The sequence below is a fragment of the Aspergillus fischeri genome, genomic scaffold (genome assembly GCF_000149645.3).
Source record: "Aspergillus fischeri NRRL 181 1099437636245 genomic scaffold, whole genome shotgun sequence".
Lineage (NCBI taxonomy): Eukaryota > Fungi > Ascomycota > Eurotiomycetes > Eurotiales > Aspergillaceae > Aspergillus > Aspergillus fischeri.
The window spans coordinates 1,382,919-1,401,098 of NW_001509773.1; the positions used below are offsets into that span (position 1 = coordinate 1,382,919).

Below are 18,180 nucleotides of genomic sequence, written 5' to 3' on the forward strand. Positions count from 1 at the left end.
AGTCATTGAATATGACACAGATCTCTGCTGAGTGCTGACAATACGGAAAAATACCTTGGATTAGTTGAATCAAGAATGCGCGGGTGCGGGAGAGTATTATTAAGATTGTCATTGAATGACGGTCGAACGGAGACGGTGCATAACTGCTAGTGTACCTAGTCTAAGGTAGTCTAGCCAGAGGATGGAAAACACAGAATCTTCTGAACAATGTCTACGGAAAACTCGGGGTAGGCCGGAATAGAAGACAGTGGGTTTGATGGGGGTGCTGGGGATAAATGGAGTCATCTTGCTATTATTCTTTCATTATTACTTGCTGCGAGATCTCTAATTAATTTAGTTTGCCTGAGAGACTCCATAATTGTGCATATCATTATTGCTAAGGGAATAATATTACTAACTATGTAGGTAATAATGGAGGCAACTTGCATGAGGAGCCTCGTAGAAGCTGACTGAGAGTGACGTATTTTTTGTTTTCGTTCTCCTATTTTCGCTTTTTTTCTTCCCGCCCCCTTGAGGATTGTAAGACGAATATGGATAATACAACCACTGAGTATAGTGCCAAAAACAATAACAACCCCATCTGCCTTGTTTGTAGTTCTATAGCTTTTCAGTGATCATTGACATGGGCTAAGTGTAAAAACTAAAACCACGACCTCAAGATCATTGATTGAGTCGAACCTCATCGTCAGGTGTCGCGTGGATCACGCGAGTCAACTTGCCATCTGGGTACTTTACCCACTGTACCGCCGAGAGCCCTTGCGACCTCGGGAATCCTCGCTTCAACCATCTTTTTTCACTCCTCTTTCTTCTACCTTTCGCATTAAACCATAGCCTCAAGGCTCTTTCATCGCATCAACTCCTCCTCACATCCCATCTTCTATCCATCTCTTCTTTCCTGTTTCATCCTCTTTATCACTTTCTCATATCCCCCCTGTACGCCTTATTCGTCCTTCACGGACCGACATAATTTTTTTCTTAGCGCGCCGTGGGTTCCGTCAGCTAACCCTTCCATCTTCACTCAATGCTTTGCTATGGCGTTCAACTTCAACTGGTCGCCGCTTATGGCGGACGCGAGTTTCTACACTCGTGCGCAAGATTTATTAACGGCTGCGCTCAATAAGTCGCCGAAACCGCCCATCATCGTCGACGATATTATCGTAACGGAACTCAACCTTGGTTCCATCCCCCCGGAGCTGGAGATCTTGGAGATTGGAGACCTGGCGGAGGACCGGTTTCGAGGCATCTTCAAGATGTCCTATTCGGGAGACGCATTTCTGACTCTTAAAACGCGAGTCCAAGCGAATCCGCTGAATACATATCTCCTCACACGACCATCCTTTGCAACGCCCCGACCTCTTGCTGCAGCGTAAGTGGCGTAGATTTTTGCTGTCGCCTCTGCACGAGCTGACCCTTTCCCCAGTACTCCTCTGACAATACCTCTCCAAATTACTCTTTCCGATTTCAAATTATCCGGCTTTGTCATCTTGGTCTTCTCGAAACAAAAAGGAATCACTGTGGTTTTCCGAAACGATCCGCTCGAATCACTCAAGGTTTCTTCAACTTTCGACTCTATCCCGTTTGTGCGCGATTTCTTGCAAAAGGAAATTGAAGCGCAGCTTCGCATCCTCTTTATGGATGAGTTGCCTGCTATCATACATCGATTGTCACTCCGATTGTGGGTCCCCGAGTACCGAGCTGGAGAGGAATTGCAGACTCAAACGGAAAGCGCAAATGGTGAAGGACCTGGTCAAGACCCTCTGGCCAGCCCACCACAAGATCCCGTCGACGCTCTAGGAAACGCTCTGAACGAGTCAGAAATCGAATCGCTTTCCTTGGATTCGTCTGTTGAAACCCATTCACTGTTTTCTCAGAAAAACCTTTTGCGTTTGGCTGCCCTTACGGACTCTCAACGGACATTATCACTCTTCACCCCTTCCATTAGGGAGGTGGTTTACCGCGCATGGACCTCGCCTTCAGATCAGACCGATGCCTCCGGAGGCGTGACGTCACCCTTCAGTCCCGTCCTTTCCAGAACACAGTCCCAGGTTGGCAGTATGTCGTCCTTCCCAGATTCGGCCAGCATGGTTTCGAACCAGAGTCGGTCTTCGACACCTTCCCACACCTTTAGCGGATATGGCTTGAGTCTAGGGGCTGGCCGTCATTCGAAGGCTCATGCTCGAAAGCGAAAGAAGCGCGTTGTGGATCTGCGTCGCCCAAAGACCACTGATGACGCGCCAAGCGTGAGCGATGAGAGCGCGTTTACAGAGTCGACCAGCACTCCCTCCATCTGCTCAGCCCCTATGCCAGTCCTAGATGAGCAGACCGATGATCCGGTGACGCCGCCCTTGTCCCCGGATCGTGATCTACACCTTCCTGCAATCCCCGAACGACACGGTATGAGTATCTCTCGGCCCGCGCTCCGCCGTGAGATTGCATCGGAGATGATCCGCGATACCGCAGAATCTAAACCATCGTCCAATCCGGTCGGACAGGCCATTCAGGACGAGGACCTGAGCGCCACTCCGCGAGCCGCTGTGCGCGCCCATGGTGCGTCTGTTCTTGAAAAAGAAAAACAGGCCACTGGTTCGTCCGCAGGGTCGTCGCGACAACTACCCTCCACGATTCTTCCGTTTATCAATGACAGTCCTACCGGCAGAGTTGTCGACCAGGCCTTGGTTGAAAGGCTCGCCGGAGAGATTGCTCGTCGCATGCGAGACGAGAAATTCTTGGCAAGCAACGCATGCGGCCCCTTTTGGGACCGCCACAGTCAAGAAGAGTCTCCTCCGCCGGCCTATGGCCATTGATCCATATTATTCTGGACCCTCAAGTCCCTTGTTCTTCTCTTCTTTCTTCCATGGCCCTGTGCCTCAAAATCCAGCGAGTCTGGAAACTTAATGACCGATACGACAATGCCTTTAATTGCTGGTTATTCCGACTATCTTATTCATCTTGGTGTCTCTTTCGAAGCGGGTCCTAGACTTTCTGTATGATGAACTGTATTTCTAAAGGTTTCGGCGTTCTTTGTCTTCTGTGCGGTGTTGTATTTGCGCAGGATACCACTCCTTCACTCACACATTTGTCCGAACTGTATATCTGTCTCATGCTGTCTCACTCACCCACTCACTTTCTCTCGTTCCTATCTCTCTCTGTTCCTTTTTTATCTAACGTGGTAGCGACTAGCCGTTGGTATTCGGCATAGGATGGGATGGTGAAATCGAAATTGTGTTAACTCAAGCTTCAATATTACTGGCAATAATTCCTTATTTGCTACTGAAATCCTAAACCTGTTGAGCACATCCCATCTTCACCCTTGATGCCAAGTCTTCGTATGCCTAGAGAAAGCTCGTGCCCTCTCCAGTGGTGTCAGTCTGATCTCGGGGTTATGTCAACGGGAACTGCCCAGACTTCGGCTCCGGCTCCACAGACTAAACCACCTTAGCGCAGCTCCGATCGCGAACGTCAAATCGACCCCAACCCTTTCCCTCCCTCTTCGCTTCCTCCCTCTCTCTCTCCTATGCCACGTTGCGATAAGGTTCCGTTTGATCTGGTCTTCCTTCCACCATGGCTGGCATGCTAAAGAATATGTTTGGCGGCTCTCAGCCGTCAGATCCAGCCAAAGTCGAGGATGGTGAGTGCTGCCCCATCGGTTCTGGGAAAGCATCGTATGCTCCTTTTTCCCTTTTGTCATGCTCCCCTGACCTGTTCTTGTCGCTTTTATAGATTTCGCCGACTTTGTGAAGGCTCCCGAGCCGTCCCCTGCGTCCATAGTAGCGGGGTCGTCGTCGGTCCCCGCCCTCGACACCCAGGGTGCCACCGCGGTTCCCTACACAAAATGGTACCGAGTTTGGGAGCGGACCTCTCCGAAGGACTTTATGCAGGAAGCAATGGTCATGCCGTTGATCCTTCTGATTGTTGTATTTCACCTCTGGGGCACGCGCAAGAATAGACGGAGAGCCAGGGAATGGGCCCAGGCTCATGCGCCGGCTCTCCAGAGCGAGTTCGCGGTCGTGGGATTCGATGGCGTCCACAAATCCACCGGTGAGGCCGATTCCGCTCCTGCGGAACTGATCTCTCCGGAGTCCATTCTGAAGGAGAAGTCTGCGCAAGAGTTCATCTCCTATGCCACCGGCAGACAGAACGTCGCCTTCGTCGACATGTCTATCAAGTTGCCCAAGCGGTACAACCCCATTATTTACTGGTCCGATTATGCTCTCAGCTTTTTCTTCGACAGCTGGCAGGCTCCTACCGAGACATTCGAGGCAGTCGCCTACACCTTTGATGGCAGGGAGAAGGATCTTGTTCCCGTACCCGCCAACGATACTTCGTCCCTCAAGGTGAACAACTCGGCCTATGACGGTTTCATCTGGGCTGTTGTGCACAAGAACCACATGCGCAAGTTCCGCCTGGATCGGTACGATGCGTCGATGACCTTTACCAAGGACAATGCCAAGCTACCATCCTGGGTTACCGTTATGACAGAAAGTGCCGAAATCACCGATACTCTTCTCACTCCTGAGTTGATCCAGGCTATCGAGAAGGCTGGAGACTCTTTCAGATATTTCATTGTCACTGACCAGCCCATCGACAAGCCCTTGAAGTGAGTCATTCCTCGGTTAAAAAGGAACACCGAGACTAATACTACTTCCAGAATCGAGGAGACTACACCCCGGAAGCGCATTCATTATTCCATCTCTCTCCCCTCGTCTGCGTCTGGTTACTCCGCCACCACGCCACTGTTCAATCAGTTCCTTCGCTTTACTGACAAGCTTGTTGCGTCTGCTCATTTCCGTCCGGAGGTGATGCGCAAGATCAAGCACGTCCGTGAAGAAGAAATCAAGAAGCTTCGCCGCGCTGACGAGGAAGAAAAGGCAGAGGAGCGCAGGCTGGCAGCTGAGAAGATCAAGAAGGAGGAGCGAGAGCGACTCCTCCGTGGCATGACTGCCGAAGAGCAGCGCAAGTTCCTTGAGCGTGAATCGCAAAAGGGCCAGAGACGTTCTATGAAGAAGTACACCAAGAGAGCATGATCGCTCTTATATTTGTTGCGATGTTGGAAATCGTCGGTCTTTCTTCGGTGCTCCTTACCTTTATATCAATGTATTCATAGTTATATTTGTCATGTGTGGGTGCGCGATGTAGCTGGGATTCGGAAGATGATGAAAAGCTTTCTTGATGGAATGCTGACTTAACAAAGATATACTTTCGATCATTCACGAGAATCATGCACTTGGCCTTCTAATGCCATCGTAATCTTCCGTGCGAAAAGAAGGTATTAGTCCATAAAGTGCATGCTCTAACATCTCCCTCAAGACCCTTGAAAAGAGCATGCGTCTCTACAATCCTTAGAAGTTTTCATCGCCTCCTTCCCATATTCTTTCCACTCAAACTGCAAGTGCTATCATCACAACGATGCGGCAGACACGCCTTCCTTATCCTGCACTGCACCTTCCTCGTCTTCCCTTCTCCATCTCAGGCAGAAGGCTATAAATGTTCTGCGCCGAGTGTACTGTGTCCAATGCTGATTGTCTTCTTCCTCTCATTGTTCCTATCCAGACCTCCAGACTCTTACCTATACCACTTACTGAAACACTATCAATATTTCCCACTCGTTATTCATTCTTACTCGTTTGCTTAGCTGCCGGTCGTCATCATGGTTTCCTCTCGCTTCTGGGCTATGTCCGTTCTTTTCCTCTCTGCCTCAACCCTTGTTCGCGAAAGCTGGGCATCTCCTCTGAACGAGACCATCGGAAAGCGAAACTCCCCTGTGCCCTTCGGAGCCATCTTGGACAGATGCGTCATTCCTGGTACGGTCGCTTTGACCTTCGACGATGGACCGTTCGTCTTCACTCCCGATCTCCTGGAACTCCTCAGTGCATACGGTGCGCGATCGACATTCTTCCTCAATGGCCAAAATAAAGGGAGCTTTCATGGTGATGCGGCTGTCGTGCGGCGTATTTTCGAAGAAGGCCATCAGATTGGCTCGCATACGTACGTATCCCCCGGTTCAATCATCCATTGCAGGAGCTCACAGTTGTACTTAGCTGGGGCCATCCGTATCTCACCTCATTGGACTATCCCGCCATTGTCGCGCAGATGACCCAACTGGAAGATGCCTTTATGCAAGTCCTAGGATTCTATCCGACGTACATGAGGCCGCCTTTCCTCGCTTTCAACGGGGTTGTGTTGTCGGCCATGGGTGACCTCGGGTACCATGTCATCAGCGCGAGTATCGACACGAAGGACTATGAAAATGACCATCCCGATTTGATCCCGCGGAGTTTTGAGAAGTTCCTAGCCGAGTTGAACGCCGGCGGAAGCATCATCCTGTCCCACGATGTGCATGAGCAAACCGTATATACGTTGACAAGGGCAATGCTTGAGGAGATCCGCGCGAGAGGATTGCAAAGTATGTATCTATTGATAATGTGATTACACTTATCATATGCTAATCTGTTCGACAGCGGTCACAGTTGGAGATTGCTTGGGGGATCCGGAGGCATTTTGGTACCGAACATCTCGTTGAGTCACGAGTCCTTGTAGTTAGTTTGTGCTTGTATCTTTGATTGCCGTTCCTTGTTTTATACCCTCTTCAGGGATCAATGATTGATTTGGAGCTCTCGCCTGCAACTAGTTGTTCTGCTGTGTTGGACTGCCTGATTTGACCATTTGTCGCGAACGGTAACTTTACCAAGTTTCCTCTTATTGTACGGACTAGGTAGTAGTTAGGTGTTAATGTATGCATACAACAACGATCTTCGGCTCAAACTCGGAAAATCCTCGCATTTCATCCCTTTCGATACATTTTCTCGCCACTCAGTAGAAATTTTGAACTGTGTAATTTTATTTTGGTTATTGGACTCGCGGTCCGAGCCGTTTAGAGAGTTATAAATATGAAGAATGCTCGAAGCTGGTCAAATGGTTGTCCAAGACATCCTGATTTCACGTTCACGTCACCTCTTTTTGGGCCGTCACATCACCAGCAGCGAAGTAGAGAACCATTCTCCTCTACCCAAATATTATACCAGGTCTCAATTTGAATTTCTGCATTGAGAAATAAAAGGTCCACTGGGACCACAGGATCATCCACTCGAAACATCCTCTACGTGCTCCACTGAATATTGGACATCGCACATCGAACACCCACCATCCTATACTTCTACGGCCTCTGCCGCCTCCAGCAACCAATTATATACATACAACCCACGATGGGCGACCTCCGCGCCAAACTCAAGCGAATACTGAGTCTCAAGGCACTCCGCCAACGATTATCAGACGCGGGATGGGTCCTAGCCGCCAAGCAAGACCTGGACGATACGTATGATTTTCCTCAGAGTCGATATGCCGGGCAGGGGTACGAGGACTACAACTTTCCTCCGTCCAGGTGGGCGGGACAGGGGTATCAACAAAGATGAATCATATTGCCCTCCTGATGTTTTGACGTCAAGTGTGGCCAGTGCAGTGATGAGTGATGACTTCATGCTGGGTATATATCTATATGTACTATTGTATATATAATCTCTAATCTAAATCTCTTTAATCGCCTCTAGTGTACTGGCTCGAGGATGAGGTCAGTTTGTTATAGTTTGCCGAAGATCTTAACCCGCTCTTCGATGGGCTTCTGGGTCTTCTCGCCTGGTCCGCCCTCCGGGCTACCGAAGACGAGTTGCGCGATGAGGCGCCACTCCGAGGGGATGTCCCATTGTTTGGCGACGGGGGCGTCGATGAGGGGGTTGTAGTGTTGGAGGTTTGCGCCGAAACCGAGGGACTCGAGGGCTGTCCAGACTGTTTCCCCCCTTGGATATTAGTATGCGCGAGCGCAAGTGCAGCTGATACGGGGAGGAGAACGTACGGAAGTACTGGTGCATGGCGTTCGAGTGCTCCGCCCAGGGCTGGAAGTGCTCCTTGTAGGTTGCGAATTTCTCGGAGAAGGGTTTGATGTGTGCTGGGTCTTCGTAGAAGAGGATCTGTAGCGATGGGTTAGCTACAAGGATTCGTTTCAGAGACTGCCTGACACAGAGACATACCGTCCCGACACCATTCTTCATCCCCTGCAGTTTGGGCAGGGTCTGGTTCTTCCATGTCGTCTCGGGCACGGCGCCGCTCTGGACGAGCTGCATGAAGGTGTCGATGACGATTTCCCAGAGGCGCTCGTGCTCGGCGTGCAGGAGGACCACGAGCCGCGTGGACTGGGTGTTGAAGGAGCTGGGGATGTGCTGGATGGCTGCGTTGACGACCTCTTCAATCTTGGAGTCGGGGACGGGGCTGTTCTTGCCGAGTTTGTAGATTGTGCGGCGGGCTTTGGCTAGCTCAATGAGCGTGTCGGTGTTGGACATCTTGGGTGGTGCCGCTTTGGTTTGGGAGGAAGTAAAGGATCTATGTACTCTTGATAGGGTGCATGGGATGAGGGTTGCTCTGCTGGTAGTCTGGATGGGGAGACGAAGGATTGAAGTCAAAGGTGAACGAGAGAGAAGTCGCGGGGATGCCATGATCTTATACTTGTATTTGTACCTGAGCTTGTGGAGAAAGTGAACGGAGAATAATTCCGCACAGTCGAGGGGCCGTTATATATCTATCGAGGGTCGGATATGCTATAGAAAGAGCCACTCCACGTGGGATAATGTTGACATAATCTGTAGTCACCAATATCTAAGCAAACACGGAATTACGGAATTATGGATTATTGATGTTTTTCATCCGATAGTTCAACGGGGCTAATCAGATCGAAGGCATTTGCCAATATACAGATACAGCAGTCTATAGACATAGAATCCCTATTTCTAATGATCCCTGCAACGAGCAGGTTTCAATTGTATCGGTTGAAGCTCTATCTGATCTTTGATCTGCGTATGGAGGACTGGATGCCAAGCTCTGACGGCCTACGTAGATTCTGCGACGTGTTGATGATCTTGAGTTTGACGACTGTGATGAGCCCTAACAATATCGAATCTGTACTTTGATACTTAAGACGATCCCTCATCGAAATAATGGCCTCTGTTGTATCGAAAGCAGTTGTCTAGACCCTTCGGATATAATGGTCTAGACCCCTTTCCCCGGAAGACTGTAGATAAGGATGTATGATATCATAAGCGCGGACTCGAGCTTAACTAAATACGGACTAGTCAGGGCATTATTATCGAGGGATTTGACGCACATGAAAAAAGCTATATGATCAGCCATGTGTAGCAGTGTCTGTATCTTAAAGGTGGTCTAATATACATTAAATGCAAAACAAAAGCCGCCCATAAGAATGTCCGAAAGGTGTCGCCAGGATTGGATGACCTGTATTAATAACCGAAATATAAAACCGAGTATGTCCGAGACCTCGTCTCATCTAGATGTTTAAAACATGGTGCCATGGTGAAACTTCAAGGCTCGCAGTAGAATAGAGAAGCGAGCGTAGTGAGGAGACTGCAAAGCAACTAGGCATGCCATTAAGGCAAAGAACGCTGCAGTAAGCACTCACTCGGGGACAAGCCACTATTGTTGCCCAGATACCAGCCTCCTGCGATCAACTGGCTTTCCAAATTGAGCCAGTACTGTGCCTTTCCACCAGCTCCAGTTTTGAGATCCAAGTCTCCAAGGCGGATTTCCACTGGTCCCATCTCGTCACGCGGAATCTAATACTGTGAGCCAATCGTCTCGTACATAGACGGAGTCGAATGGCCTACCTTTATAAACATCGTGCAGTCTCGCAAGGTCATCGCAAGAGACTGCTCTCGAGACTGCGCCGAAGGCCCATGTAGCCCCACATCACGCATAACCTTCTGATGCGTCAAGAGTTTCTGCAATGTAGGGTTGCGATAGAGAATCCTTGCCAGCCTGGCTTGGTCCTCACAGCCCTTGACGTACTTGGCTGCGCGCAGGACATTCTCGAACTTGTCCGACACCAGGTCCAACGGACAAAACGAGAGCTCTTCAGACCCACCTGCTCTCCGACTCTGGTGGTTCTTCATGTCCCGCAACGCGCACGTGCGACATCTCCGAGCATTGACTGGCGCTGATGGTGACTGCAGGAGCCATTTGGGTTTCAATTCCGCAAGCACGGTATTCGGGGTACGAAAAGTAGTCATATCGGTAACCAGAAGCCCATATGGCTCTGTGACCGAAAGATACACGCCTTGACGCTTCTTGGGACGTTCGCCATTGCGCTCCGCCGCGCTTAATTGCTCATTGCAGCGTTGCACAAGTCCACTCGGAAGGTACACAAGCTCCTGGTCCACCAGTTCGTCAGGACTGAACAATGGGCGGATGGTTCTGTCGAAATTACGTGCAATCTCCTGGTAAGAGATTCCTGTCTTTGTTTCCTTTCGAAGCCGAAGTAATTTCCCCTTGAATTCCGGAGGAACAATAAAATGAGACCCAGAAGCGCTATAAGTGTCCGAGGGGCCGATGTGGCAGGGCGAGGGAGCTGAAGCAATGCGATAAATGATATTGGCTCCACCCTCGGCGAGGTATATGAGTTGAGCTCCAGCGGGGAGCTCCAGAAAAGCGGGTTTTGTCATTCGTCAAGTGGCCAGTCGATGTATGGTACTCCCTCTCTGTATATGAACCATTGTCTCCTGACGAGAATTGGTTTTTGGAAGACCGATAGTTCTGGAGGAAACCTCCAAAATGTTGTTCGAGTATCCTGAGTTGACCTTCCTCTTTGCACACTGTTAAATAATGGTTAATATACTCAAACAAGCCGAGCACGTGGGCCCGTAACAAGTAGTGCAGACTTCAAATTGACGATAGGACATCAAAGCTGTAGCATTGCCGAACAGGAATTGGAAAGAGTCAAAGTTGTTTGGTATTTGTCTCAATTTACTTCTTTCGCTGAGCCTGATTGAATGCTATGATCCCGAACACTGAGGAAGTGTGTAGTCAACAGTGTCACTGGTAGATATCTACCGAAAAAGAACCCAACCCCGATACCGTTTAGACCGAGTGGGATTAGATCAGGGAGTCTGTGCCTGGTTGATAGCCGATACAGACGGAGCTGCCGACTTCGCGGTGTCTGTGGCGCCTTGACCCTGGGAGTCTTAGGCAGGTTGGACCCAATCAGATTGGTGGCGGCCAGAGTAGTGTCAAACGAATTGAAGATCGGCTCAATAAGTCAGTAGCTTGAGTGCATCCGACAGCGGAGTATTGCCGGGGAGAATTGTAAGTTGTTAAGATAATGTCTGAAACGAGAAAAGACCGCAACACGGACCAAACAATATGATAAGCCGTCCAGCAGCTCAGATGCTCAATCCTCGGGCGTCGGGCGCGCCAACAGCGTTGTCACTGAACAATCGACAAGTGTGCACGGCTCGAACAAATAGGCGGTCAACGCCGAATCAGAAGCCTATTAATGCGCTCAGACGACCTCCAACACACCGAAGGAAGAACGATGCGTGGTCAGTTGATGCGATGGCGTAACAGTGACTGCCAGAGGATCATGCAAGTAATATGACAAACTGGAAAGGAAAACTGGACAGGAACGAATGTTCAGACCGACAAGGGGTCACGGTCCAGTTTCAAAGTGGTCTGCCTGGGGCTTCCTGTGTACCGTGGAATGGGCCTCACTAGCGAGCAAATAGAGGCGGAAAAGAGTAGACGAACCACAAATAGCGAAATAATCCTGGGATAACGTGCCTCTCTACTACCAAGCTTTCAAGCAAATCATCTTGAAAGATGACGCAAATTGAAGGGATTGCCAAGGCATCCTTTTCACCTCCCCCTTGGCTCCTCTGAGAGGAATGAAGCGGGATAACCGCCTCACGGTCTGTCGGATTGACAAAGCCACCAGCACGAGGAACTACTGGGGCCTTTCAGAAAGTCCGGGGGAGGAAAAGCACAATGCAAAGGCAGCAAGGCTACCTTATCGACGACCATGACCGACGTATCAACTTAAAGTACTCCGCCAATGGGTCCATCTTTCGAGTTGTTCGGTGCAGCAAAGCGTTCGTGATCCGTCACATGTTGGCTGAACCGGTAATATCCCCTGGAAAGTGAAGATGTACAGCCTGAGATAGAGTACAGCTAGATGACAGTCTGTCAATAGAGGAAGGAATCAAGCGATATCATCTGCAGCGTATATGAGTAGTGGCGTTGCAGAAGGGCTCAAGACAGCAGAAGCTGCAGCATCATGTGTAGAAGCGAAATTGGAAACAGATGTCGTCATTGGAAAGACTAACTGCATAAACTTGAGCACAAATGTCGCAAGTTTGCTCTGCAAAAAATTGTAGATTGAAGTTTTGAACAATCGCGATACTATACCGATAGTGCCCCGCTACTGCTGTTTGTACCCCGCGTTCTTGGAAGAGTATCCCGTCAAGCATCTCGTCTTCAAGATCCCGGTCCCATCGCTTCGAGTCACAATTGGCAAAATTCGATTATCACCTACGAATAGACTGCGCAAACAATCCCGTTCAATCTACCGAAATCATGACTTCTGCAGACATTGCATCCATCCCGACTCCCCCTCATTGCACGGCAGACTTCTGCTTGATTCCGGTGCGTCATCCATCCACCCAACCCACTCAGGAACCCATCAACCCGCCCGGGCTCTCTTAACAGCCAGCACATACATACAGATACTGACCTTGAACTCTCAAATCACAGATCGGGACCTCCTCTCCCTCCGTATCCTCACAAATCGCAGACGTCCAGCGCCTAATCGAAAAGTCCGGCCTCAAGTACGTGATGCATTCGGCTGGTACGACACTGGGTACGTTCTGGCATCCTGCAGTCATCCTGAAGCTAGTCAACCGGTGCGATCACTGATACCGATTCTTTGAAATAGAGGGTCCCTGGGACAAGGTTCACCAGGTCATTGGTCAGGCGCATATGCTATTGCACCAACAGGGTATCGTTCGAATCCAGACCGATATCCGGGTTGGGTCGAGGTTTGTACTCTGCTTTTCCTACTCTATGACGTGGTTTTGGCGCTAGCTGACCGATTTTCTGTTCTAGGACTGACAAGGAGCAATCGTTTGAGGATAAGGTGAACAAGGTGCGGCAATTGCTGGCACAGGATCAGTGAACACCATCGAATACTGGTAATGTGAAGTGTGTACGATCATCTGGCATTGCGGGGGCGTTGCGGGTTCTAGGATACGCAGTTAATTCTATATTGGTCTAGGATACTATCCACATTGAAAATCGCCTATAGACATAGCAAAACAAGACCCAGATATCTGAGCTGCATGATTCCCAACTCCCAAACGCCGATCATGCACTGTGCGACACAGAAATACACCTGGTTCAAGGATATCGCAAGATTGAGGTAATGGCTGAGCGGCATAATACGATGCTGTGGCTACAGTGTTATACCGCCGCCGAGAAGACTTCCCCAATCTCCCCCCACCCAAACCCAGTCGCCCATACTGGGATTCGAGCCCGACTTCGCCTGCTGTACTAACTCAACCAACCCCTTAAAGACGTTCGAATAGGTTGAGGCAGAGCTTGTTTGCGTCGTGCTCGAGCTGGAGCTCGTTGTGAGGTTGGTGCGCCCAACAGGCGAGGTGACATTATTCAGCTTATCCACGGTATCGATGGCTGGGCCCTTGTCAAAGAAATCCACCAATATAAAGGCCGGCTGACGGCCGTAAGCGCTCTGGCACTTCGCCGCGGTGTCCCCTAGATTCCCCACTCCGCCAGAGGGCGCATTTGTAGTCGTCACGTACGTGGAGTTGGGATACTCAATATTCAGGATGGTCGTGGCATACAGGAAATGGTTCATGAGGGGCAGGCGGTTGGACGAGATCGCAGCGGAGAGGTCATTCTTCACGCTGGCTGGCCGGTCGGGATTGCAGCTGAAGTTTGAAGGCGACGTCACGTCGTACGGATTTTCGAATAATAACGAGAATTCATCCATAAGGTAAGGGGCATCTGTGTTGGAGTCCAAGGACGCCACGAAGACCATCAGCCGAGTCCCGTTATTGATCAAAGTCTGCAAGGTAGGCCAAGAGCTTGGTGCTGCGGAGGAGGAAGGTTTGTATGCGTAGTCGACTATTCCTGCAGTTTCGAATTCGGAATTCAGATCGGAGGCAGAGGCACTATCAGAGTTGACCAGCAAAACTGTGACGACTGGAGAGAAAGAAATGTCAACATTCAGCTAGCCATGCATAGCCGAGCCAAAGACAGGAACACACCATCATTCGGATTCGAGTCTAACCAGCTCTTGATCTCTTTTAACCATGTGCTTAACTTCCCCGCGTCTAACAGCTCACAGCTCGAATGGCACAGGTGCCACTCCGAGCCTTGCAAATGGACTTGCGCCGTTACCATGCGAACGCCAGCGTCTAGCTGTACAGTGGTGTTGTAGTATCTATAGCAAGTATTAGCAAACGCTTGGCTGCTGCCGTCCAAACAGATCGCGAATTCAACTTACTGGTTCGCTGCGGTCGAATAGCCGGTCGATGCATCTCGTACGAACGGACTATCGTGCGCCCCCAGATGTGTGATTTCCCCATAGGACTTTGAGCAGAGACTTGGAGAGTTATTGCATGCTGTTTCTCGAGGAAGCAGCGCCGTTGCATATGTCAAAGGGAGAAGTGCTAGGACACCGAGTCCTAATTGTCCTAGCATGCTGGTTGCCTTTGCTGTAACTTGTGATGAACACGACACTGCTATCTAGATGCGACTATGCAAGTACTGGGGAAGGAATAGATCTTGGGTATGCAGATTCCCGGAATGTAGATATCTTCTGCAGGACAAAAATGCAGAGGAAACTTGTTTCAGGTTGGAATTGGAAAGGGGGCTGATGCAATGAAGAATGGTGGTGAAAACCAAGATCTGAAATAACTGTTTATTATTGACTATTGACTGTAGGCTGCGCCAGGCACTTGATGTTATCCACACGGTCTAGAAAAAGTATCAACTCAATCTCGCTATCCACTAACGGGCTTTGCCTGACAGTTCGGCATCACAATGATTGCGTTGAGAGATCCACTTAGGAATTGAATGTCAGAGAGGATTGGAGGCGATCTGACAGTGCTGACTGCGCTGGTGGGCCCCAGTCCCACAGAGAAAGTCAGAAATTATTCAGTAAGCCTGGGCCGCGTTGCCTCTGGGACTATTCTTAGAACGGAATAACACTCCAAAATGAAGGGGGCTGACTGGCCATTTCCGTGGCTCAGAGTGTTTTGCATCTTTATCATCGTTGCCTGGGGTTCCAGTCACGTGTTGTCTACGCAGTGATCTGGACCTTCAGACATGGTAGTACTCCTGATTGCTAGATGGACTGTGGGCGGGGCTCCAGTATTGGGGGAAGACTAATGATATAAAGTTGTATGTACATAGTTGTCCATAATATACAGCATCTCATTTGGTTTTGACGAATGCCGCTCCTTTGAGGCGAGCTTCTCTCCATAGCGTTCGTCCGGTCCTGCGTTGAGACATGTTCGAACTTGGCGGATTGACCAGCTGGGACAAATCGTCTTGCTGACTGTTGAAAAGGGGTGGATTCCCCCACACACGGTCGATGTCTGTAATCACACGCTCTGGAGAATAGGGGCATTCCCTTCGTAACATGCGGTTCATGTGTCGGCTAGATTGCCTTGAGTGGCCGAAGAGAACAGCCAAGCGATGTCGGCAGGCCCGACGAATCCAGCTGTGCCAAAGACGGATGCCGTTGTGCTCCAGTTCGCGTAGAAGCACTAAACCACGTACCCAGGGCACAAGTTTCTCAAGTCCTAAGGCACTATAGCCTTCGTGATCAGGATTTGGAGACACTCGCATTTTGAAACCCCACGCGACAATAGCTGCCTGCATGTTTTTGCTAAAGACAGCTTGCAACATTCGGTCGCCATCATCCCGAGCTACACCGTCAGCTTCGCGCCTTGGCTGGTCCGTAGAATTTATGATGAGAGAAACTGCATCGCTCGGTTTTGGGGCAGCGGAATATTGGCGAGCGAGCCAAAGGCAGCATCTGCGAAGCTCATCCCAGTGATTCGTCATCCCGAGTCGTTTCAGCATCTCAATCCAGAGGTCAGGAGCCACGGATGTGCCCATTGGAACAACGCGCTGCAAAACCCGGAAAACAAACGAAACTTCTTTGCTGGATGAGACATCTGTTCCTTGGACTGGTCCAACTCCTGGTCGACGTGGAGTAAGAGTATGCTTGACCATAAAGTCCACGCTTTCTTGGGCGAGTTTCTGACCGTTTAGTGTCATTTCGTCCACCATTTTAGACGCAGAAGCCCATTCTCCCGAGGCGATGAATTTGCGAAAGTGGATATTGCTCAGTTTAGACCCGTCGTCAAATATTTCTGTAAGTATAGCAAGCGTCATATTATAAGGACGCCAGTCGCGAGCGATATAGTAAGATATTAACAGTGACTCTTGCATCACCGCATCTTCCAGTACATCGGGATGCTGATCGCTATGGAGTAAGTCCGACAGAAGTATGTCGCGATTTTCCGAGGCCAATTTACGGATTAGTCGTGCGAAAACCGAATGGCCAATGGAGATGCCCGCTCTGTGAAGTTCTCGCAACCGAGCTACAATGTCCTGGCTCCCTTGAGCTCTAACTGCCATTTCTCGCAGCGACTGCGGCCCAATAGCCTGTACACCGAACATTCGTAATCCCGCGACCGTTGTCTCGAAGGCAAGGGCTTTGGTGGCGAAGAGCCGAGCGCCCAGTTCATCCTTGAAAGGCTTTTCTTGAAGCCAAACTCTTCCGCTGGACTCCCGCGTATCGTCTTCTTTAGCAGGGGCACTCTCCTTGGCCGATGTCACTCGGTCGGGGAAGCGATCCTTGCTGTAAGCCTGGAGTTCGTAAAATTTTCTCGGGCTGAGCTCCTTCGCACATTCGAGCAGAGGCCGGATCTCCTCGTAGGTTTGCGGATGGTCATGTCTCTCAACCAGAAACGAATGCAGTGAAAATGCATCCTCAACACGACCCAAGTTCAACAGCTGTGAAATGACACAGCCATATATCTGGTGACCGTCCGTAAGTCGGCATATGTTCTTGAAAGCGCTAATGCCAGGAGATACAGAGCGTCGTGTGGCCGTCGCTGGTAGGACAATTTGGTTCGATCCATTGATCATAGTCAGAGCTGGTTCAAAGACCCTCATTATATCATTTGGACAGGATAGATGGGGATGCTGAAGTTTCTTATGCCATCGAATAGCATGCTGGGTCATGCCTCGCTCGAGGTATCCACCAACGACGGCTTCGTAAAATTTGTCCCATCGGCTTCCAGTCATCTTCCAAAGCTCCATTGCATAGGCCAACACCTCTCCCATAATAACTTCCCGCTTGAGACCCAAATCAACAAAACTATGCCAGAAGAAATCGGCTTGCTCCCCGACTACGGGCAGGTCGACACCGTCCACTCGGTCCGTCAAAGCTATCCAGATATCCAGTGTTCCTCTGTCTCCATAGTGTCGCTGTCGATAGCGAAGCAGCTGCTCCCAGAGATCCAGCCTCTTTCGGTAGACTGGATCGTCGACAAGGCGAGTACCCATGTCCTGGGTGTGGCCGATATCCGATTCGAAGTCTAGCTTGTCGGGCTGTAGATCAAAGCGCAAAGAGGCGTCTTTGTCGGCCATTGAGGATGTGGGAGCGTTATCTTGTCGCATTGTACAGTCGTGTCTTGTATTCCGAGGCGACTGTATGTCATACACATGAAAGCTGTAGGGGCGCGAGGTCGATGATTGATTCAAATGCGTAGTAGTTTCGTTCCTGGGTTCGTCGACCTCCCAACGCCGAACGCTCGCATTTTGGTGCGCCTTCCGCAAACTGCATCGTAAACATTTATTTTTAGATTCCAGTTGCTCGATGCCGATGGATTTCGATATTAGAGAGTCGAGAACCGAAACGGCGGACGGTCTCTTCAATAATCGAAGGAGAGCCGGGCGCATGAGTCCTGAGAATGGAAAGGTAAGGTGATAGAGCGGCCTCCGGGCATCCTCCTCATCGGTAGTCCAAGAATCGACAGATAGAGACCATTGAGAATAAGCGACAGATAAATGAAAAGCCCTAATCGTTTCGCATAGAGCTCTCAACTGTACACTGACAGATACTTCTCTTGGAATAATCGTGATAGAGATGGATACAAGTCATGTGATTATTACTAAGCACTTAATCCGATTTGGCGGAAGAACGAGGAAAGTCACATGAGGCTTGACTTGCAGCTCCAAATCCGGATCCACACTTCACGGCATCGACTGATCATTGTTGCTGGTCTTTCTTCTCCCACCAAACTTGTCTAC

At 49.9% G+C, this 18,180-nt stretch overlaps 9 protein-coding genes across 9 annotated transcripts; 5 read left to right on the forward strand and 4 right to left on the reverse strand.

The window, feature by feature from the left end:
• Window positions 1-1,031: 1,031 nt before the first annotated feature.
• Window positions 1,032-2,804, forward strand: NFIA_106090 (MDM34 family protein; the record flags this gene model as incomplete). The annotated part of the gene is made up of 2 exons (XM_001267017.1): window positions 1,032-1,366; window positions 1,421-2,804. The coding sequence occupies 2 exons, from the start codon at window positions 1,032-1,034 to the stop codon at window positions 2,802-2,804; spliced, it is 1,719 nt and encodes a 572-aa protein (XP_001267018.1).
• Window positions 2,805-3,561: 757 nt separating this feature from the next.
• On the forward strand, window positions 3,562-5,024 carry NFIA_106100 (CCDC47 family protein; the record flags this gene model as incomplete). The annotated part of the gene is made up of 3 exons (XM_001267018.1): window positions 3,562-3,628; window positions 3,721-4,597; window positions 4,649-5,024. The coding sequence occupies 3 exons, from the start codon at window positions 3,562-3,564 to the stop codon at window positions 5,022-5,024; spliced, it is 1,320 nt and encodes a 439-aa protein (XP_001267019.1).
• Window positions 5,025-5,647: 623 nt separating this feature from the next.
• NFIA_106110 (chitin deacetylase) lies at window positions 5,648-6,520 on the forward strand (the record flags this gene model as incomplete). The annotated part of the gene is made up of 3 exons (XM_001267019.1): window positions 5,648-5,985; window positions 6,039-6,403; window positions 6,459-6,520. The coding sequence occupies 3 exons, from the start codon at window positions 5,648-5,650 to the stop codon at window positions 6,518-6,520; spliced, it is 765 nt and encodes a 254-aa protein (XP_001267020.1).
• A 682-nt stretch (window positions 6,521-7,202) lies between these two features.
• On the forward strand, window positions 7,203-7,563 carry NFIA_106120 (uncharacterized protein; the record flags this gene model as incomplete). The annotated part of the gene is made up of 2 exons (XM_001267020.1): window positions 7,203-7,393; window positions 7,545-7,563. 2 exons carry the CDS (start codon window positions 7,203-7,205, stop codon window positions 7,561-7,563), a joined length of 210 nt encoding a protein of 69 aa, XP_001267021.1.
• Window positions 7,564-7,573: 10 nt separating this feature from the next.
• NFIA_106130 (nitroreductase family protein) lies at window positions 7,574-8,330 on the reverse strand (the record flags this gene model as incomplete). The annotated part of the gene is made up of 3 exons (XM_001267021.1): window positions 7,574-7,779; window positions 7,847-7,961; window positions 8,022-8,330. The coding sequence occupies 3 exons, from the start codon at window positions 8,328-8,330 to the stop codon at window positions 7,574-7,576; spliced, it is 630 nt and encodes a 209-aa protein (XP_001267022.1).
• Window positions 8,331-9,428: 1,098 nt separating this feature from the next.
• NFIA_106140 (inositol-pentakisphosphate 2-kinase) lies at window positions 9,429-10,499 on the reverse strand (the record flags this gene model as incomplete). The annotated part of the gene is made up of 2 exons (XM_001267022.1): window positions 9,429-9,614; window positions 9,666-10,499. The coding sequence occupies 2 exons, from the start codon at window positions 10,497-10,499 to the stop codon at window positions 9,429-9,431; spliced, it is 1,020 nt and encodes a 339-aa protein (XP_001267023.1).
• A 1,906-nt stretch (window positions 10,500-12,405) lies between these two features.
• On the forward strand, window positions 12,406-13,003 carry NFIA_106150 (thiamine-binding protein; the record flags this gene model as incomplete). Its single annotated transcript, XM_001267023.1, has 4 exons — window positions 12,406-12,474; window positions 12,583-12,688; window positions 12,764-12,866; window positions 12,934-13,003. The coding sequence occupies 4 exons, from the start codon at window positions 12,406-12,408 to the stop codon at window positions 13,001-13,003; spliced, it is 348 nt and encodes a 115-aa protein (XP_001267024.1).
• A 276-nt stretch (window positions 13,004-13,279) lies between these two features.
• Window positions 13,280-14,550, reverse strand: NFIA_106160 (uncharacterized protein; the record flags this gene model as incomplete). Its single annotated transcript, XM_001267024.1, has 3 exons — window positions 13,280-14,049; window positions 14,115-14,290; window positions 14,354-14,550. The coding sequence occupies 3 exons, from the start codon at window positions 14,548-14,550 to the stop codon at window positions 13,280-13,282; spliced, it is 1,143 nt and encodes a 380-aa protein (XP_001267025.1).
• A 735-nt stretch (window positions 14,551-15,285) lies between these two features.
• Window positions 15,286-17,829, reverse strand: NFIA_106170 (uncharacterized protein; the record flags this gene model as incomplete). The annotated part of the gene is made up of 1 exon (XM_001267025.1): window positions 15,286-17,829. The coding sequence occupies one exon, from the start codon at window positions 17,827-17,829 to the stop codon at window positions 15,286-15,288; it is 2,544 nt and encodes an 847-aa protein (XP_001267026.1).
• Between the last annotated feature and the right edge of the window lie 351 nt (window positions 17,830-18,180).